The 15,938-nt window shown below is 37.4% G+C and overlaps 2 protein-coding genes across 4 annotated transcripts in view; both read right to left on the bottom strand.

The window, feature by feature from the left end:
• Positions 1-4,906, bottom strand: part of LOC117425588 (septin-7-like) — a 37,343-nt gene extending 32,437 nt beyond the window's left edge. Inside the window, exons 1-2 of the mRNA XM_034042623.3 lie at positions 4,621-4,906; positions 2,507-2,603 (exon numbers count right to left, since the gene is read on the bottom strand). Of these exons, the coding sequence (XP_033898514.3) occupies positions 2,507-2,603; positions 4,621-4,659 (136 nt within the window). The 5' untranslated portion in view covers positions 4,660-4,906. The remainder of the gene's footprint in view (positions 1-2,506; positions 2,604-4,620) is intronic.
• A 3,733-nt stretch (positions 4,907-8,639) lies between these two features.
• LOC117425617 (1-phosphatidylinositol 4,5-bisphosphate phosphodiesterase gamma-2-like) overlaps positions 8,640-15,938 on the bottom strand; it is a 53,064-nt gene continuing 45,765 nt past the window's right edge. For all 3 annotated transcript variants that reach the window (XM_058993665.1, XM_034904433.2, XM_034042697.3), the window contains 7 exons: positions 15,422-15,631; positions 14,959-15,098; positions 14,249-14,363; positions 13,227-13,394; positions 12,849-12,937; positions 12,210-12,400; positions 8,640-10,335 (listed from right to left, as the gene is read on the bottom strand). In XM_058993665.1, coding sequence (XP_058849648.1) covers positions 10,293-10,335; positions 12,210-12,400; positions 12,849-12,937; positions 13,227-13,394; positions 14,249-14,363; positions 14,959-15,098; positions 15,422-15,631 — 956 coding nt within the window. In that variant the 3' untranslated portion in view covers positions 8,640-10,292. The remainder of the gene's footprint in view (positions 10,336-12,209; positions 12,401-12,848; positions 12,938-13,226; positions 13,395-14,248; positions 14,364-14,958; positions 15,099-15,421; positions 15,632-15,938) is intronic.

The raw sequence follows: 15,938 nt of genomic DNA, 5'->3' as shown, positions 1-15,938 counted from the left end.
TAGGGTTAGTGTTTAGACAGGTGCCAAGATGGATAACCGTTATAGTACATTGAGGTTTTTCTATGTTTACAACAACCCACTGACTCATACATCTTTAAGGCAATCATTCATATAGAATAATTTACAAAACGTTTCAAACAAGTATAAACCAGGCTGACTGAGACAAAGCTGCCCTACCACCACCAAAGTCAAGACTCTGGGAAGTTACCACTGTCAAGTACCAAGGAGGATTATTACTACAAATAAATGGCTAACCCTTGAACCCCACAACCATGCTAGCCCAGGAGACAGCTGCTCTCTGTTTACTGCAGGCTCCAAACTCAAACACCATGGAAAACAGTTTCTGGGGGTGGGCTGTCTTGTGACTGGATGAGACCAATGCAAAGTACGCTTTCAAGTTATCAACTCACAGCTCCTGAAACCACGTGTTCAGTTCTGTTACTCTGACGTCCTTGTGAAACAAACTCAAATCAGAAGCGGTTGAAACAGATCTGTACCTTAAAAATAGGAAGTAATACTTTGAGATTACTTCCTTTGCAATCAACTGCAAAGGCAGTTCTACCGTAATATAAAGCAAACCTTCATCTGTCTTTCAGCGCTCTGATCACAGTTCTTCAGACTGCGTCAGTGAGCTTGAATGACCCAGATCAGTTAATACATTTTAAAATGTTTCCTTTCCGATGTGGAAATTCCAGTAGCTTTGACTGTTTGAATGCCCTGCAAAGCTTTTTGTTTTAAGAGACTTACATATTGTTCAATTTAGCATGCAGTATAATGTCTCCCACTGCCAGTTTGCATTAAAACATTGATTCTGCAGTTAAGTGCAGATATTAGGGTCACTGTAGCATGGTAGCTAGGCAACTTCAGCATGTTGCTAAGATACAGACCTGTCGACTTCTGGACAAATTGCATAAGTTCAAAATATTATATTTACACTTTCCTGATCTAAAAATGAAAGCGATACAATTATTTTATTTAGAAAAATAGAAGAATCTATTATTTGTTTATTTAGCAGACGCCTTTATCCAAGGCGACTTACAGAGACTAGGGTGTGTGAACTATGCATCAGCTGCAGAGTCACTTACACCTACGTCTCACCCGAAAGACGGAGCACAAGGAGGTGAAGTGACTTGCTCAGGGTCACACAATGAGTCAGTGGCTGAGGTGGGATGTCCTGGGGACCTCCTGGTTACAAGCCCTTTTCTTTAACCACTAGACCACACAGCCTCCTAACATGAATCTAACATGAAGATTGGTAATTTTGTGGGGTAAAGGATCTAGGATCTTATAAAAACCCTAATGTTTATTCTTGATTTTGAAAAATAAAATGTTATTGATGCATTGATTACTGTCGATAAATGTGTATGTGACAAACTGATTAAGAAACAAGGTTCCGATTTCACCACTATAGTAAATCTCTACTATCACATCTATACAGTATGTTTCCATTCCAAAACTCTAATACTGACAGTGATTCGGCCCAAAATGGGCCAGAAATTCAGCATTAAAACATGTAGTGGTATCACGCGAGGAAGACACCTGTGCCAGTAAAGCTACCTTTGAAGAACAAAGTGACTGTCAAAAACATGGTTCCATTTTTTGCACAGATTAATGTAGCCTCCTAACGCAGCAAATGATAGGAAATACTAAGTTGCAGTCATTTCCTCCTCAGCACTCCATCTGGAAATTAACTTGAATAGTGCCCTGAAGAGCCCACAGCACATGAGCATTCACTACAATATAATATAACAGAGCCTAAACAATATCACGCAGTTTGTTATTTAGCCTCATGCATCTATGGCAACAGAGGGACATCCATAACATTTTATTTAAGGTCATGCACACCATCGCAAAACTCTAGAACAGAAAACTTCACTTTAATAAAATGCTTCTACATTTTTATTCATGGAATGTCATTTTTCCAGAGATAATACCCAGTACTCTATCTGCCATAATGTTTTGTAAACTGATTTCTACACTTATATGTACCTTTGTCATGTTAGAGACATAACATAACAAGGCCTTGCCCTGATAAACAAAGCCCTCCAACAAATACTATCCCAATACAGTGGTATGTTTGGGGCTTAAATATGGGAACAGCTGCAAAAACATTCAAACTTCAAGAAGCACCACATCTTATGAAACTCTATACCACATTTGCCGCACATAAGACATGCAAAATAACAAAAGCACGCTTTTAGGCAGATCCAACACCACTATCAACACTGTGGCACACTATCAAACTGACCCAGACTGGAATAACTAGTTACAGAACCCCAAAGGCATCCTATCTTCACCCCTTCCACTAAAAATAAACCAAGATAAGAAAACACATCCATCAATCAATTAGAAATGTACACACCCCTTAGCCCTTCCAGCCCATTAACCTTAGGCTACTATGTATATCTGCATTGGTCTCAGGAATCCGAGTTCTAATCAATGCAAACCAAAGGACAGAAAGCAGCAAACATCGCAGGCAAACAAGAAGAGTAGGGACAACACTTACCTACTACCATCAGTGTGAACTCGAAGCCTCTCTTTACAGACTTCCTGTACACCTGGTTCGGGAGGTTGGCAAACCCAACATACCCCTCCAGATTCCTCTGCAAGAAAAAAATAAATACAACTTGATATACCACCAAGAAGACAAATGTTTGTCAGCTCTAAAATACAAAATCCAATTTTAACAAAGCAAGTGTTAAATTTGATTCTGCGTTGTGCACAGGGATCAGTGTATCCTTGCAGGAGCAGGACTTCTTTAAGCAGCACTGTGCTGCTTAAGCTAAAGACCCAGCTTGCTATTGAACTGTAGACCCAAAGATGAACGTGCTTCCTTGTGGTTTGTACCATACTGTAACTTCATATTTAACCTTGAACAATCTTTACCGCTAATCCAAGGAATTGGTTCTCACAGTAACTGTAAACGGCTGTATCTTGGTGCTCTAACCCTTGGAATTAGCCCTCTGCCTTGAACAATATTAAATGCTGCTGTATGTGGCTCTGTGAACATAGGGAAATAACTTGGCAGCAGTAAAATCATAGTATTTGGTGAAGTTATTTTTCTAGTTAATATGCAATTTGATCCCACTGTGATCAGAGAAGAGAACAAACTTCTCGGTTTAAACGCCAATATGTCTTCATATTTTTTTGTCACCATCTGACTTAAATTATGTGCATGATACCCAGCTAATTATAATGTGGTGATTTCACATTTCATTGGCATTCCTGTGCTGTGTGTGACCGAGCCACATCAGACAGTGTCTGCAAAGTGCCTTCCCCACCCAATTCCTTTCAACAGCATTATTTGTATTTACTTTTAAACTAAATGCATACAAAGTACAAGCCACTTATCAGCACCTTTTATTAGGTGTCCAATTGGAAAATTTTACCTGCATAACTAATCATAAGAGACAGGACAAGGTCTGCATGTTACTTTACTGGAGAGCTATTTTATCCAATAATGGATTATCTTTCAGAATGGACACCAAAAACTGCATTTATACTTTTCAGTTTACCAAAGTCGGACATGATTTTTCTTAAATAATATTGAGCTAGTGCATTTAAGAGCATACACCACATCTGTAAAGGACATCACCGAGTAGTATACAATACAATGACATTGTGCCTATGGTCAGTATTTGAGATGGCAGTTTGTAAAGTAAATAACCCAAGGCTAACACTGCATATTTACAATAGGAAACCAGTGGTTTAGGCAATCACTAGATATTGATATTATAATTAAACGTACCCCACCCAAAAGAAGAAAAAAAATCATCAACATACACAGGGATTAGACATCCACTCATCACAATATGGCAATGCACTTCCAATGCACATCTGGCCATTGGGCATAATGCATATTTCTGGCAAGCATAGTCCTGCTTCTCTTAAAAGGTAAGAATGGTACCTGAGACAGGTAAAACGGACCAGAATGCACTGGGTTGCGATTTGAAACGCCTGAACTGTCCCGCTCAACATAGAGCCATATGGTCACCTTATTTAAATGTACCAGTACTTTTAATCTGTTTATTGCCGTTTACTGAACACTGAAAATGTATTTTTTATTATTATTTATTTATTTTTTTTAATTCCATGTTGGAAAACGTCTTAATTACACGCTATACCACTGTAGTATGTGGACTGTATTTGTGAAAACAGCGTGTTTTTAAGGGGAACTGTTTTTATTGACATGCTACACCAAGGAAACACGACAACGGAACCTGCCTGCTTCGCGTGACAAAAAAGAAATGGTCTACATAGGTATTATGAGGCATCTGAAATAATAAAACACGGCTGTTCAATACAAGCGTCTTTTCACAGTGTGAAGGCAATTTACTTAATCTCGCTGCTCCGAATAAACTCACAGTGGTAGTAATAGGGTCAATGACGCGGAATTAAAATACTCATAGCTGAAGATCTCTGACTGAGCGTGCAAAGCCGCCGACAATGGAGGATGTGCAATCTGTCCCCTTATTCTAGGTCCCTGGGCTGCCATGCCAACCTCATTATATGATTACCCGAGTCGTTGATACTCGCTTATACAGCCACTCCCCTCTGTTGTAATCACAATTTAAAAGTGTATTGTATAAAGTACAACCACTGGAATTAAGAAATACTTACTGCTATGCTGGCAGATGAAGAATCGGGTCTCTCAATCATTTTACGATAATAACGCCAATCACAAATCTAGATAGATCAGGCATAAAAATTAAGAATTAAACAAAAAAAATCTCTTTTAACGTTTTGTTAATATGAATGCAGTATAATATACGTCTCCAACGTCCAACGAATGAAATTCAAAAGGAAATGCCCAGGTGAAGCGAACGCAAGCAGCTGCTGTAAAATTAGTACAATGTAACACTCTCACTGGGCGGAGGTTTCCCCTCCCTTAGAACCGCACTCTAATTGGCACACAAGTGACAAGTATCGCCCATTATTGTGATGTCACAAAGGATTGAAGGTTCTTTAACGTTTGATTGGAGAAAGAGGCGCAAACACTAATACGCAGGCGCACTAATAATCGTCACTGCAGTATGGGAATTGAAGTTTCGTCTGCATGGTTGTTTTCAGGAGAGCTGTGGAATGAATCCATACATTAACTTTATTTTTATTAAGGCAAATAAATGTATGTTTAATGACCTTTTCTCTTTCTGTGATGGCTTCTAAAGGCCCCCCCATGCTGAGCTAAAACTGATTTTGCTGGTTTTCGCATGCTAATAAACATTATTCCAGATGTGATTGCAGAGACCAACTCAGCCGAACACACGTCAATTGCAGAAACAGATCCAGCCCACCAAGAGAAAGGCCTTGGTGTTGTAATAGGCTCATCACTGTCAGCAAACAGACAGTATAGGGAAGCAATCAAAAAGGCAAACACAATGCTGGGGTATACAGCCAAAAGTGTAGAGTTCAAAGGATAGTCAAAGTTTGCACAGAGCATTGGTGAGGCTGCACTATGAATACTGTGTCCAAGTCTGGTCATCACATTACCAAAAGGACACTGGCCCTGGAGAGAGTCCAACAAAGAGCAGCCAGACTAATCCCAGGCTTTAATGAATGTTTGTTTGTTTTTTTTTTTAAATCTTAAAAGTAGTTGACAAACCCTAATCAATAACTGAAGTGAGGCACACATGCCAGGACCGGACCAGTTGGAAATGAAGTGGAGCTAGACTTCGGACGTAGGGTTGGAAACACTTCCTTACACAGACAGAGAGTGTTGAGGGTATAGACTGGATCACCTACTCATGTTGTTGATGCTGGATCACTGAGAACAAGACTCAATTTGAGGTTTTAAGATTTATCAGATACCAGGAACCAGTATAGATGGTCCGAATGTCCTCTAGTTTGTAAATGGTTCTTTATTTATGTTCTTATTATGTACCGCAGGGGTCTGCAACCCTGGTCCTGGAGAGCCCCAATCCTGCAGGTTTATAGATATCTTTACATCATCAATGGCTAAAGATCTACAACACATGTTAATCTTAAATAATTAAATCAGTAATTGGTGCAATCAAGTAACTGAGAGCTTGGTTGAAACAAAATCCAGAAGACCCTGTAGCTCTCCAGGACCAGGGTTGGAGACCCCTTATTTACAGGAAGGGTTATATGAAGGTGACATCTAGTGGTTCACTTGTGCTATTACACATTAAAAGGAACGTTCCACAGGACGTGTAGAACACACAGGGCCCGAATCTCAAATGTAATTAAGCAGCATGAGCCGTTGTGTTATGGTTGCCCCATTCTAGTTTTGCCTGGATTGTTCTCTTTTTGAGGCAGCTGCCCCGGGAAATCTGTAAGACTTCCTTGGACATTAAATGTCAAAGTATATGATTTATTTATTTATTTTTGTACAAAATGACTCTGGTGTCCCGTTTTTTTGTACGTCAGAGGTGGGAACCCTACTTTGTGTATAGGAATAAACTCAAATGATTTTGAAGTTTGTTATCCTCAGAAAACATCTGATTCCCCAATGCATGCCCAGAATCCAGGCCTTGCTTATACAGTATATATGTGCTTTCTTTATGGTTTTACCCAAGTAAGCTGAAGTCTTAGAGTTTTATAGGATATTTTCTGAATGGATGATTAAAACCTATATTGTGATATTGACATTTTTTCATAATTTTATTAAAGCCATAAAAAGTAAAAAGATTCTTATCCTTGAAGTGAGCTAGGCCTCATGTTGGGGTACGACTTTTCTGTTTGCAGAACTGGTGGTCACCCTCTTCCAGACAGTGGCATCACCCCCTCACCCATCTGTGCTGAACATGTGGGAGGAAATACAAAAACTAATGTTCAGAAACACATTGATAAGATGTTGAGTATATGTATATATACAGCCATCATCTTGTCAGGTAGATAAGCATGGCAAATAAGATTTCTCTTTTCTTTTAATGTAATAAACTGTTACATACAGCAATGGTTTTGAACTGTATATATTATGTTATATGTACTGGTGTTGCATACTGGAGGACCAGGTCATTTGTATTGTACAACTGATTGCTGTTAAAAAGCGTTTAATTGGATGTGATTAATCCATGGCTAGGGATTATTCCACCATTTCCACTTGTATATTCTGTGAATTCAACAAATTTTCAGTCAGTACCCTCTATTTAACCAACGAGATTGTAATGTGGGAATTTAAAAGAGCTTGAAACAAGATGAGTCACAATGAAGTTCAGTTTATAGAAGTCTGTGGCTACAGACCTTCAGATATTGCATAGATACAATGATGCTTCCATTGAAATATCAGTTAAATACATTGGGATTGATGGTGGGCAACAAACTGTATCTAAATTGTCTTTCAAAGTACTTGATTTCAAGAATTGTGTCACGTTGTTAAATATGTGGTTCTGTATTCAAATTGTACAGTATTTTATTTACAGATTTAATATAGTGCTATCTCTTTATTTCATTATCTGAATTATTCATAAAAAAAACCCCCACAAAATATTGAAAAAGTACATTACTGAAGGACCCTTTTACAGGAAATAGGGGGCATTTACAATTTACTAGCAATGAATTAACCAAATCAATGAATGATTGAAAATCTTCTCTTTAAAATCTTTTTTTCATTTTGAACATTAAACTCATTCAAATGCTTATACAACTTTTATGGCGCAGTGTTTAAACAAACTAAATGTTTGGTTTTCAGACACCTTAAACATAACTATATTCCTAATTTCTGTTATACCTCGATGGGAAAATAAATAAATAAATAAAACCTTCTCCTTTGGCTTTACTCACTCGGATCCATCGGTATTTAGTGGGGTTTTTTTTCAGTGCAGTTTTAGCAACATAAAATATTGATTTGTTTGAAAATAGTAACGGTAGTAAAGAAGTCAGATGTGTTGTGGAAAGTGAGACCCCTTCTACAGTGTGCCACAGGGCTGTCTGCAAGCATACTGTACCAAACATGTATAGACAAGACTCAAGAAGAAGTGAAGGATTGCATTAGATGTTTTTATGTGAAACACAAGCACAGGAAGCAAAATGAGAAAGCTGGAAACAAAGCAGTCTGAACGTAAATCATATTCGTGATTCTTTGGTAATAAAGCCAAAAAGGAGAGAAAAATATAGTTCTTTAATACTGTTGGTGAAAGGCACTTTTAAGCTGACAGGTTCAGGTAGGTATTGAGTGAAGCTCAGCTGTGCTCAGAAGAAAAGGAAACATAAATCAAATTATGTACTTGGTGTTTATTGATGCAACAGGTGTTTTGTAACTACAGTAGTTCATATGATGGCACGTGTTGGGGTCTGTTCAGGTTGTGTAAAGCCTGAGTCATGTTTCCCTAGATGTGTGGTGAGTTGTACATCTGTAACACTCATACCTGGCATGTTTAAGTGTGCCAAGAAATTTCAGAATCTTAAAAGTATGAATATGTTCCCTTGGTCTAGGTTACCAACTACCAAGTCTGGAAAACCAGGCCAGTAGGACCAATTGTCTTCGATGACGACGGTGTTAAACAACATTTAACCAAGTGCCATATTTTAATATTTCCTTTGCAGGCCAAAGAAAATAATGATGCCTTTCTTACTGAGGGTACATTATTCCATTATACTGCAAATGGTAAAAGGATACAATATGGACAAGATGAACCACTAAATAAAATTAAAAAACAGTAACAAGTCAGACCACACCGCATATGTCATTTCATTTATTACAGTAAAATATTTATTTCACAATCTACAGCTGTTTTGTTTAAAAGTTAGAACAAGACACTGAAGATGTTGGTCACTCAAGAATAGCTTTGTGTAACATAAGATTAAAAGAACACAGTTTAATTACAGTTCTATCAGTTTTCCTAAGAATGTCGAAACACATTGAAATAACATTCTCTGCCTAACAGTAAAATAAATTAAAGTGTTACAGAACCCCCTGCAGTGTTTACACATTACGTTTGTTTATCCCGTGTTGTCCATATCGCGACACTTATTTCAACGTCTTCAAATTGTTGTGATATTTTTATTCACACATCATAGATAAATGAACTGGGGAAATCCTTTTTTTTTGGGGGGACGGGGGACGGGATGTCCGTCATCAGAAAGATAATGTTCTTCTAAGCATCAGTGTCCTGCAACAATGCTGGTGCTCTGACTGAAACCAGTAGCATATTGTGGGAACAGAAAACCAGCATTGTTGCAGGAGGAGTCACAATCTGGATAGACTGTAATCCTTAGAAGACAATTGTTTTTTTATCCTCCTGAATGCTCCAGAGCAAATGGTGAAAAATGTCAAGACCGGACAACATGTTTAAAAATATAATGTTGAGATACGGACAACCCAGTACACAGCAAAGGTAGCACAATGTATTTCTTGTAAACATTACAGGGTGTTATGTAAAAACATGTAAAAGTTTTGACTTTTTGAATTCTGTGACAAAAGTTATTTTCAGCATATGTTTAAAATTGACAGTATAAAATAGCATTAAAAAAGCATTTAAATTAGATGCTGCTCATTTCATTTGGTGCAATCTCATAATGTTCCACTTCAATGCATTTTAATTTATGAGGAAGTAGCTGTAAGTTGCACCACTTTGAACCAGGACTCAAGCAATACACACACTCAGCAGTAACAAAGTTTATAAAAATGTCACTTCATTCATGCAGATTATACCCCAGGCAGCAAAAAGAAAACACAGGCAACATCATTTATAATTTATATTATATTATTACGTTTTAAAACTTGTTACTGCTTCAGAGGTAATAAATATTTTTTTTTCTAAAAAAAAATAGGATAGCTTGTAACAAACAGGAACATTCAGTAACTAAAGATATAATCGTTATCCTGTGTTATATATAACTATATAATATTTTTCTAACACAATAAGCACCTAATAGCAAAGTATGAAATTGTGGAGGCCGTATACTTTTCAAATTATAAAAAGACATACAGATGTGCAGCAGACATTAGCAGAATGAAATGTTAAATGATCTGCATTCCACATAATGTTTTGTAACGTAACACCCCACCCCACCCACACAAAAATAACAGAAACATCCACTCGTGACCATAAACATTTAAATAATAGCTAGCAGTTACAACCCAATGATTACTAACTGGCCACACTGAACAGTATTATCACTGCACTGCATTGCAATAAAATAATCACTCACCACAGGGTTTATTTTGATCCCTTGTGCAGTCCTAATACAGCAGAGGGAAATGTCTTCTTTTCACTGTCCATTGCAGAAGAGACTGCGATTAAAGTACAAGGCTTGTCTTTAGGTGTTGAAACCACCAGGAACATAAAATTGCAAAGACTTGTCAGATTTTTGTTTTAAATGGAAACTCTTCACGAGTAAAACTTGCTGTTATTGATTTTCTTCTCCTTCATCCTAAAACAAAAGGGAATGAATAAACAGCAATCCAATAAAGCACATTATCAGCAAGTCATTTAAAAAGTTGTGTCTTAGATTTAGCAAGGTGTCTCATTTTCACACAGGACTGGAAAACTAGCTGTTACTAGCCTGAGTATTTAGAAGTTATTTCTACAACATCACCACCACATAGAAAATATTTAAAATACAGTAAAGGTCTTGTGGCATGTTTTGTGGCAATTGGACTAAATATAAGTAAAAATCTGACATACATACATATGTAACCTGACTCCACTATATGCATCCCTGACTGGGAAAATAAAAGTATGCACACTTTTAAAAATGCCAACATCTCTGCATAATAAATCCTGTAAGTACTCTGGATGTTCTCATATTCACAAATATAAAATCTCTTGCAATTTGACAATTTTTGCGATTTTTGCATTGTTTAATATAATATACGATAAATAGTACCCAGATTACAATACTTCCAGAATGTTCCGACTACTGTACTTAGACTCCTTTAGGTACAGTAAGTTCATACTGTAACAGGGGCAGAACGGCTACTTATTTGAACAGAGTTGAACAGTCAAGGTAAAAACAGTCGACTAGTCAAATAGGTCGCACTTTAAAATATATATTATTACATCATGTATTTGATGTCTGCTGCTCTATTTGTGTATGTATAGTTTGGATCTCTTTGCACTATATTTTAAAATCGGATAGGATTTTTTAAAATCTATTTATTAATCTTGTAAAATGACATTTATATGTAATGGATTGACCCTGCAACAGCACTTCCGTCCATCTGAAACTGCACACTTCACAAAGACAGACAGACAGGGCCATTCATATTCTGAATTTGTGCTAAGAATGCCCATCATCACTGGATATGCGGTTCTCGAGACACAGGTGTCACATACTCTTAACTTGAGTTAAACAATGCTGCTTTTCTGTTCCCACAATATGCTACTTCCAGACAAACCTGGGGAGGTGCCGCATCTACAAACAGTCTCTCACACGACAGCCAGCTCAGGTTTTTGAGTTAAGGGTCCCCTTCTCGTGGACAAAGGGACTGCAGCCAGTCGTAGACATGCATTTAAATCCACTAAAAGGCCGCCATGTAGATATCAGAACACAGGTGTGTTGGCTACGCTTACAGTACAATAATAGTAATAATAATAAAAATTCAAAACGAACAATAAAAGCAATAAGTATCATTATCAAAAATAATTATTGTTTAATCTCAAACTTGTACATTGTTAATACAACAAAACAAATTAAAATACATCAAGAGGTTTGTATCTGGCCTACTTTCAGCACGCTTAAAATTACCAAAACTTTTAATAACGCAATAGCTGCATTAAACAAATGTGCATTAGATGTAGGCCTACCTTAAATTACGTTTTCTTTGATTATTATTTATCCTGAGAGTCACTTTCATCGCTGTCACTTATTAGCAGTTCATTACGCTCAAGCTCTTCATCTTCCTCAGCTTCAATGGCAACGACAGAGACCCGGTGTTTAATAAATACCTGGCGTTTATTTACAATATTTGCCAGCAGACCCGGCGCGTATTGGAGACAGGCGATTATTTGAGACCCGGCAATTTGGAAGTTGTACGGTATGTTAAATCGCTGTATTTCTGCTTGAAAACTGTCCTCACTTTTATACCAGTTCAAATACATGTATCTAGTCTAATGGAATTCAACTTTTTAGTAAAACCCTTAAAACTGAATATTGCTTGTGACTGATTTACTACTGCTCTGTACTTAAAACTGCCACAGGAAGTAACTGACATTGAGACGTCATACTTGACGACACTTGTAGTTGTGCTGACAGGTTGTGGACAACGCCACTCAGCTCAGGAGAGTTTAGGTGTGTCACCTTACTTCTGTTTACAAGTGTCCTGGATCTTTTGTAGCTGGATTTCATTGGTGCTGAACTCCTTCATTAGGTCGTCACGGTTGTAGGGTCCCCTGGACAAGTTCTTGTGGGTGTCATACAAAAACATCTCGTTGGACAGCACTGCCTGCCGCTTGCGGAGTTGAGTGGAAGAGGAATACAGCTCCTCTTCTGCTTTCTGTAGGTAGCAAATAAAAAAGGGCTTCAAAATCTGAATTTACAGTTAGTACTTGGGAGTCAAATGACTTCCTCAGCAATAAGAATTTGGACCTACAGTGAGGAACTCAGACTGTTTGGTTTTAATCTATATATTGAGTTATGGTTTTTAGATGGGGTGTGCACAGTACCCATTACCTGCACTCATATGGGTTACCCAAAGTAGTCACGTTCTTGAAGCTTGGGTCCTTTACGACCTAACTTGACAAAGTTTTCAGCTTTGTTACTAGGAGCCGGACGACCTTAGATGGGCCGAATGGCCTGCTCTTGTTCGTAAATTGTGTTCTTATGTACTTGGGTTACACTAGAAGAGCTGTAAAAAAAGCATTTCTGACAATGGTTTTTACTTAGGCAGAGAATGTTGGTCATTTTGACACTACCCCCTGAGCAAATATTATACAGAATGTTACCTCGACTTGATTCATATCGATGAACACCAGGAGAGAGGCAAGCTCAATATCTTCGCTGAATCCATTTTTCAAAGGAACTGATCTATAGCCTGTAAATGCAAAACTTGCCATGAACATCTTCCATGAAGGACATAAGGCCACGTACAGTTCTAGCAGCGACTTTGGTGTCACTGTAACGTAGAATCTTAAAATAACGTTTTACATTTTTGTAGGTTCCATCTGTCAGTCAGCGCTATATGACGTTGCAACGGCAGCTTAGTGTATTAAATGTAAAATGTGTTACGAATATGGCAACACGTCCTACATAACAAAATGGAAGTGCACGTAAGACTTATGGGATTCTTTTAGTTAGCTTCAAGCACTCGAGTTACACCTTACCTGTCTTGATGCCTTTGACAGGGAAAGTGGCATGAGCCAGAAAATTGGGGTCACTGAACATGTCCTCCTCATGCACCACAAAACGGAGAAATGTCGTCTCAGGTTCACACACCATAAACTGTACTGGTTCCGGTGGGGCTGGCCAGACTGGGTTCAGTCCATTGTCACCTGAAGGTTTGAGAACAGATTGTAAAACCCCAAAAGAACAAGGACTTTTTGATGACAGCGTGAAAATTAGAAACAGCTTCCTTATATGCTACCAGTGTGGCACTTTAGGATGTCCTGCCCTATCAATGATAGAAATAGTGACATTATAACAGTATTTGCTATATTTGATAAAGTAAGATCAAATCACTTTGTACATAAGGGGCACAATTACAGCTGTGAAGAAAAAAAACCTGCATGCTTATATCTTAGAACTCAGTTATGTATGGGGTTTAATACAGTGCTCGCCTCTACTTAAAAAATCGAAAGTTCCCATACTTAGTTAATTCATGTCATGTCGACGGTTAATTTTCGTGCACTACAGTGTTTGAACTTTTGAGTACCAGGCAAAAAAACCTTGGTGCTTCTACTCTGCCTTTGAAAAAATAGAAATGTTACATTGTGATATTAAAATGATTGTTCAAGCCTTTTATACCAACCAAAATCAAATTGTTGATATACTCTAAGTGAAAACAGTGCAGTGATAATGTCTCGATTTGGACACTGAATCACAAACCCGTAACACCTGGAGAGTTTTTCACTGTTTTGTACAGTCAGTTTTAGAAGCAGCACTCCAATCCCTTCACAGACATAACAAATTACAATGTAAAGCAAGATGATTTCTAATGCATGTTTCACACATTTATACAGGTTATGCTTACTCCAGTTTCTTGTTTTTTTGTAGGTTGCCAACCGCTACAACCTTCATGCTTTAATAATATATTTATGATACAACCTTTTGATATTTGCAAATTAGAGAAGGCAGTAAAAGACCTGACTATGTAGAAAGACAATGTCTTTATCCTGCAGGTACTTACTTTTCACAAGTGTTTTGAATTTGTTATCTTCTGAATTAATTCCACACAGTTCTACTTCCACAAAAGGACTGGCAATGCTCCTTCCTTGTCTGGGCAGGTGACGGGCACCAATAACCTTCCAAGAAATATTTGAAAAAGAATTACAATACAGTACAGGTCCTTCTGACATCTCATTTGAAGTGAGAAGTGAGAATTTCAATGAATTAATTATGGATGTTCCCCTGTAACCTGACACTGTAATTCTGTTTTCTCAGATAGTAAGTATTTCAAAAATCTATTTAAAAGTATAAAATTCTTGGAAAATTGTAGAAACTTAAAAAATGTACTGAAAAGCTGCCCTGACTTACTGGTAAACCTCATTACTAAAGCAGCCTCTTGTAATTAAACAACACTGTATATAGGTGTATTAATATATTTAGGATACATTATTAGTCACAGAAAGTAAAATAGTAAACAGATAATTGTATTGGTAGAAAAAGCATAGTCCTTTGTTCTGTTCTTATTTTCAAAACTTGCTTTGCTGCCTTTTTTCTCATTAAAAATGGTAACAAGGGGTGTGCGTTTTGAGAAAGCAAAATTATCACTGCTGGGCTTCATTTAAGCACACTTTGTTGAAACCTGACTTCAGCGGAGCGCTAATCTCTAAAGGGCCCTTCACATACAGTACTTTACAAAGGCTTGGGTTTTCTGTTTCAGTGATAGATTCTTACTCGTATTGTTATGATCTGATCAACAGTATTCTTCTCCTGATATGGGTCATAGGATTCGCTTCTTATTAATTCCGGCTGCAGCACAAAGCCACTTCTTCCATTCTGACTAAACAAGGCATGGTTTAACTGCATACATTTATCTAGGAAGAAAGAAAGAAAGAAAAAATCAGTTATTGCATAAATAAACATTTTAATAAAAGTTCTGATTTTCCTTTTAAGAGCAATAAATAAAAGATGTATTTCTGGGATGTTCTTTTGTATTATTTGAATAGAACCAGTATACTTTTTATATTTTATTCATAGCACATGAGCTTATAACAGAATATGTTAATACAGTACTCTGTTAACATCGTTTTTATAAAAGTGAATGCTTTAGAAAAACATTGCCTTTGCTTTGTACACATGACTATGCAGTAGTGGAGGTCTAAATGTTCTGAATAATGTTTCTTATCCCATTCCTTACCTGGTGTCTGGAAGTTAAGAGCCACCATGTGACATCCACACATCCAGAGAGAGTAGGGGTCATAATTTGAGGAGTCCATTCTTTGACCTTTGGGGTAGATTCTGCTCAGCGCCTTGCGGTTGTACCTGACAAAGTCCTCTACCTTTTGCCCCTTTGCATTGGGAACCTTGTTTTCCACAAAGGACCGGATCTCCTTGTAATCGTATCTCGCTGTAAAGACGATAAGACAACCATACTAAAACAAAAACAAATGTATTGCAACATTTAACAGAGCATAGCCAAACTTACTCAACATTTAAACATTTAGAGCATAGCCTGCTGTGTTTTAATTTTTTTCATTTTGTTAAAAAAATATTTTCACTGGGTTATGTCTGTTTTAAATCTCTGGGCTTGTTTGGTACCTTATGACATCGTGTGTGTAGTTCAAAGTCACTCCAATGGTGTAGCTACAATCAGACCATGTGATCAACAGGAAAAGGTACAATACCAGGAAGTAGAAGCTGACCTATATCGCTGT

Source organism: Acipenser ruthenus, chromosome 20 (assembly GCF_902713425.1).
Source record: "Acipenser ruthenus chromosome 20, fAciRut3.2 maternal haplotype, whole genome shotgun sequence".
In the NCBI taxonomy this organism is placed as follows: Eukaryota; Metazoa; Chordata; class Actinopteri; order Acipenseriformes; family Acipenseridae; genus Acipenser; species Acipenser ruthenus.
Note: the sequence above shows the minus strand (reverse complement) of the source record. Positions and strands in the feature narration are given on the sequence as shown.